The sequence below is a fragment of the Battus philenor genome, unplaced genomic scaffold (genome assembly GCF_028537555.1).
Source record: "Battus philenor isolate CCGP_79_NKW_IND1 unplaced genomic scaffold, ilBatPhil1.0.hap1 SCAF_13, whole genome shotgun sequence".
Taxonomy (NCBI): domain Eukaryota; kingdom Metazoa; phylum Arthropoda; class Insecta; order Lepidoptera; family Papilionidae; genus Battus; species Battus philenor.
This window is the reverse complement of record NW_027181675.1, coordinates 7053306-7059164: the sequence shown is the minus strand read 5'-3', so window position 1 is coordinate 7059164 and position 5859 is coordinate 7053306. Positions and strand designations below refer to the sequence as shown.

General features: G+C 31.1%; 1 protein-coding gene and 1 non-coding gene across 2 annotated transcripts; one reads left to right on the top strand and one right to left on the bottom strand.

Moving 5' to 3' along the window:
* The first annotated feature begins 1717 nt into the window (after positions 1 to 1717).
* Positions 1718 to 3434, top strand: LOC137933334 (glutaryl-CoA dehydrogenase, mitochondrial). The gene has a single exon (XM_068777255.1). The coding sequence runs from the start codon at positions 2051 to 2053 to the stop codon at positions 3326 to 3328; it is 1278 nt and encodes a 425-aa protein (XP_068633356.1). The 5' UTR covers positions 1718 to 2050; the 3' UTR covers positions 3329 to 3434.
* A 156-nt stretch (positions 3435 to 3590) lies between these two features.
* Positions 3591 to 3663, bottom strand: TRNAA-AGC (transfer RNA alanine (anticodon AGC)). The gene has a single exon. It is a non-coding gene; the product is annotated as a tRNA-Ala (tRNA).
* Positions 3664 to 5859: the final 2196 nt, after the last annotated feature.

Here is a 5859-nt window from a genome sequence, read left to right as displayed (position 1 = left end):
TACAGGAATTTTAAACATTAATTATTAATATAAAATAAGGCATAGGAGTAATGTGTATACGAAGGTACTATTTATTAACGAGTATACACTTTGTGCTGCTATTTCTCATAGAAACTTCTGGTAGCGTTTAATATTAGATTACGAAAATACGTAATTTACGATTATGTTTCAATCGGGATATAATTTACGATTGATGTCTCCATAAACAATGTTTATACGTTCAAGTAGTGTTGTCCCATTTTCACATATTTATGCTCTTTAGTAATACATTTATTACTTCATGTTATTGTTACATATAAATGTAGTTTGTATTTTATCGTAAAGTAAATGAAGGCATTTTGGTAATGCTAATACCGAACAAACTGAGTTATGCGATAGTAATTTCGAAAAGAACTTCCATTGGAAAATTCATAAAATTTTCGTTTTGACCTATCCTACAAAAGAAAAACCAACTGTTGTAGGATGAACGTTGTTTGCTTTAATAAAGCCCTAGTTTTTGTGCTAGGACATAAATACTGGCACATTCTGTCCGCTTGCGGGTTTCTCGCGTTTAACGTCTTTTTCGCTAGACTACATGGCATTTAGAACTACAAACAATTTTTAAATACATAGTTTGACCTAATTGCAACATAAATCAGGTTTAATAAGATTTTTAAATTAATTACATAAAATTTATATTATTAATCGTTTAAATACAACAAACTTTGAATAGAATCAAGAAACAGTTACGTGTAAATTCCCGTTCTGTTAATATTGCTCTAAGTTACTTGTTACAATCGTAGTTTAATATATATGTCATTATGGGTAAAGTTTATCTACGTCTTGGTATGAACGATATGTAATGCCATTTTACGGGGCGTAACTTTTTAACTATTTTTCCTTTTGACTTTGTTATTTGTATGTGTGATTAGAAAAAGATATAAAATCTTTCAAGGAAAGAAAGTAAGGCCGCATTTGTTTGAAAATGACTGGCTAATTACCAATAAATAGAAGTGTAGTAATCCGAATTTTTCAACGCTTGTCTTAGTATATCATCATCACGTTATTTATTACTCTTGAAACCATTGGTTTCTGAAAAACATGTACCGTACTTTCATTGACAGCAGATGAACCAAACATTCACCCCTATAAAGTTTTCACATTTTTTCCAGCCATCCTGTACATTTTTGTAACACACTAATAGATATTTGTCACGGTATAATTTTGGTATTTATGTTTAAATTAATCAAGTCTGAAAATTTCGTGATCTCATGAATTTTGAAAAATCTTTTTTCACGACATTTTAATGTCTTGGTATTTACTTATGTTGTTGAATTTTATAGTTGAATATACAGTTAAATGCCTGTCAAAATAATTTAGCATTTTTCATATTACGCATTTTCTTGTTTGAATAACACAGGCACATGTATATTGAAGTTACCAAATATTTTTATACTTTGTAAGAAATTTTTAGCAAGGCGCAATCACTAAATCACGAAGCTTTAAAAGAAATTGTTTATCAATATGTACATAAAAGGGGAAAATAATGTAATGATTACCTCATCTAATAAGTTATCAGAATGTTATATTTGCATACGGTCCTACATTTATCTTCTTATCATACCACCCGACGTCAGTTATCTATCATTTCATAACATTAGCCTTGATATAGATTTAAAACAAATAATATGTTTTGCAAATTTCTAGTTGGTTATGTCATAAAATCTATTTAATAACGTTTAGTTTGCCTTAAATGTTACAATCTAAAACGAAATCTTTTAAATCGTGAATTGTCGCTTACGATGACATATTTGTGTTTGTTACGAATAACGTGAAGACAGCCGCAAGTAGTTATTTTGATCGCAAGGCACAGTGCGCTGTCAACGGGTCATTGGCGAGGTTATGTTCTGTTTAAAAGGTTATTTATAGAGTAAAAGTAACTACTTTTTTGATAAACATTACTTTAAATTAGTGTAAAATAAGGTTAACTTAATGTAAATTATTGTGGTGACATAGTGTACATAGACTAATACTTATCTGACAAGTTGGAAACAGGTTTAAATATTTAATAATGGCATTATCAGTAACAAAAAGTTTAAAATTCTGGCAGTCCTTTTTTACTGCAAATAAATTGAGAGCTTTATCCACATCGCCTACAAATTGCTCTAAGGTAAGTTTTAATTGGGAAGATCCGCTCAACTTAGATGGACAATTACAAGACGATGAAAAGGCAATTCGTGATACTTTTAAAGATTATTGCAAGGAAAAACTAATGCCTAGAATTATCGAGGCAAATAGAAATGAGCTGTTTGACCGTGAAATATATAAGGAAATGGGCGAACTTGGTGCTCTTGGTTGCACTTTTAAAGGGTACGGATGTGCCGGTGTCTCGTATGTCACTTATGGATTAATAACAAGAGCATTGGATGGAGTTGACTCAGCTTACAGATCGGCTATGAGCGTGCAAAGTAGTCTAGCTATGGGGGCAATATACATGTATGGAACAGAAGAACAAAAACAAAAGTTTTTGCCCCGAATGGCCACCGGTGAATTGGTAGGTTGTTTCGGATTAACTGAACCTAACTTCGGCAGCGACGCGGGAGGTCTCGTAACCAGAGCTAAATATGACTCGAAAACAAAAAGTTATATTCTCTCCGGCTCTAAAACCTGGATAACGAATTCACCTATTGCTGATATATTGATAATTTGGGCGAAAGACGAGGAAAATAAAGTTAGAGGATATATAGTGGAGAGAGCACAAGTCAAGAAAGGACTCGATACGCCTCGAATTGACGGTAAATTTTCTTTGCGAGCGTCTGCGACGGGCATGATATTGCTCGACGAAGTGGCTATACCGGAAGAGAATTTATTGTCAAACGTAGTCGGCTTAAAGGGACCTTTCGGATGTCTCAATAACGCGCGGTATGGAATCGCTTGGGGCGCTCTCGGTGCGGCCGAAACATGTTTGCAGATCGCCCGGCAGTACACATTAGATAGAAAGCAATTCGGTAAGCCGCTGGCTTCAAACCAGCTCATACAAAAGAAGTTGGCTGACATGTTGACAGAGATTAGTATCGGGTACCAAGCATGTCTGCAAGTGGGGCGTTTGAAAGATAAGGATTTAGTGGCCCCCGAAATGATATCGTTAATTAAAAGAAATAGTTGTGGCAAAGCGTTAGAAATCGCGAGAGCTGCTAGAGACATGCTTGGAGGGAACGGTATTTCGGACGAGTATCATATAATACGGCATGTTATGAATCTAGAAGCTGTAAATACTTATGAAGGAACACATGATATTCATGCACTAATTTTAGGCAGAGCAATTACTGGAATTCAAGCATTTTCATAAATCCATACAAACAAAAATATTTTTATAAACATATTTGTAATTCATTTACAAAAGCAATAAAACAGTTTTTATAACAAATTTATCAATATTACTTTGACTAACTATCGTTACCTCACTTCACTTTGTTTACGTATTGTAACAATAAAATTTCCATTCTTTGCGATAAAAATTATCAATAAATTTCTGTGAGATATAAACAAATGTGAGAGAAATAGATATAAATTTAAAAGTACAATTTATAGATTTAGGAAAAAAAAACTTTTGGAGGCGCCGGGTATCGATCCCGGTACCTCTCGCATGCTAAGCGAGCGCTCTACCATCTGAGCTACGCCCCCTATACTCATAAGTGGAAAATTATATAGCCGTATATATATTTTTAAACAATGTCTTAATAAAAGCTTTTCACATATATTTATACTCATCACAATATATCTAAAACTATCAGGGTTAGAAACTATAAATTGCGTAAGAATATTCCTATCACTAAGTACAGGTCAACTAAGAACAAATTTTATAAAACAATACCCACAAGAGAAATTGTTGACGTTCATTAAAAATATATAAATTTTTAAACTATACACATGTAGCTCTGGTAGAAAACTCGGACAGATTATGTTTTTCGCATGCATATGTGTATCTGATTTCACCTGTAGCTGGTGGGGACATAACATTCTGTAAAAGTGATTATTTTGAAATATGTTTAATTTTTGATTATTATTTTTAATGCAACACGCCAAAAAGTTCTGGCCGACAAAGTCTACAGAGACAGATAAAAATTAATAACTAATTTTATTTGTAAAAATCCGAATCCTGAAAACGCTAATTCTTACTATATTATCAATATATATCTTTTTTCTGAAACCATTCATTTTTGGATAGGGTGTACCATATATTTATAGACAAAAAAATGAGTTGTACATACATCCACTTATATAGTTTAAAACTATAATCAATCATCCTGTATAATCTGTTATTTACTATTTGAAAATATTTAACACAGTATAATTATTATAATTATTAATTTACATTATCTTAAATTTTGCAGTTATAGACATTCTGGCAATATCCTGAGAAGTAGATAATGTGATTGTTCTTCCAGATATGCAAGCATGTGTAGATTCAACACAGCGAAGTTCTATCTATATCTGCGCCATCAGCACACAGCGCATTAACTTTTGAAAATCAAATCGTTCACAAAATTTCTTAGTGAAGACCAGGTTATACGAGTATCAGAAAGTTTCGACCTAACAGTATTGACGGAGTGCCACTGAACTTTTGTATAACGTTAAGGACTAATAGGTGTATGCAAAGTTTTTACTATTTTCAAATTCTGCTGACTGTGGGGAAATAATCGGTAATAAAAGCACTTATAAACTATTTCAGTTAATTTTCAGAATCAGAGCGTTTTATACACTGCCTCGTCATATTAATATTACAATTGTTTTAATCACTCATATTCCATTTTAATAATTAAAGTAGCAAACTTTATAAACATGTTCATGATTCAACAAATCTTTACGGGAGATAATATAATACAATATATAAATCCTCGTGTTTCTTGCTTAATGAAGTACTCTTTACATTTTTCCTTAATACTGCGAAAACAATTGCTTTTGAAATACAGTAATTTGAATTTTGCTTTAATCTTTTGAATCTATGATTTATTTAAACAGGTTCATATCAAAAATTACGGCTTGTTACAGCTTTACCCCATTGTTTTATATTGAATATTAATAATAATATTGAAGTGTCCTTGTGTTATTAAGATGTTATCCTTTTCCTAAAATAAATATTTTTTTTCAAAAAAGGTTTTCTAATGTTTTGTTTTTTAATCAGAACTCATAAGAGACTGAACATTAGTTATGTTTGTAATATATATACACAGATACATTGCTATTAAGTTTTGAAAGGCGTATTTTAAAAAAATATGCTTGGTCAGAAGAATTTTTTTATTTATGAATTAATAGCTTTTAAAGTCGGATCCTTTTCCTTTTATAATAATATTAAATAGTCTTTTATAAAATAGAGTTCAATGTAATTTGAAACCATTCAAATGTAATGTAAATGTAAAATTCCAAAATCGCATAGGGACATTAAAAAAAACTTTTCTTGATGTGTACGTTAGTGGTAACATTAGATAGCGTGAACAGTGTCAAATTTTTCAATAAGATATTTCATAAAAATTATAACTCTACGAGAAACGTATTATACGTATAGTATGAAATATATTCCGTTCTTTATTTGACATTTTAATGAAAGTTTTTGCGTCAGTGTTATAAGTGGAACAGTCGCATATTTCATTTCTTCGCGAATCTGTTTTTATCATTCGGCATAAATGACGGTAATATTACATACATTACCGTCATTTGGACTGTATTAGTATTGTATTCATAATACAAAAAGTCTACTTAATTTGATGTAAAAAATAAATTCATAATTGTTCTTTTATTAAAGATATTGTTGTGGTGGTATTTTTTCTATTTTCTTATCATGGAATACCCATAAAGCGATTGGATATGATGAAGATATAA

What these genes read in the sequence shown, in the direction of transcription:
- LOC137933334 (XM_068777255.1), top strand. Translation starts at nt 2,051, where the DNA reads ATGGCATTATCAGTAACAAAAAGTTTAAAATTCTGGCAGTCCTTTTTT.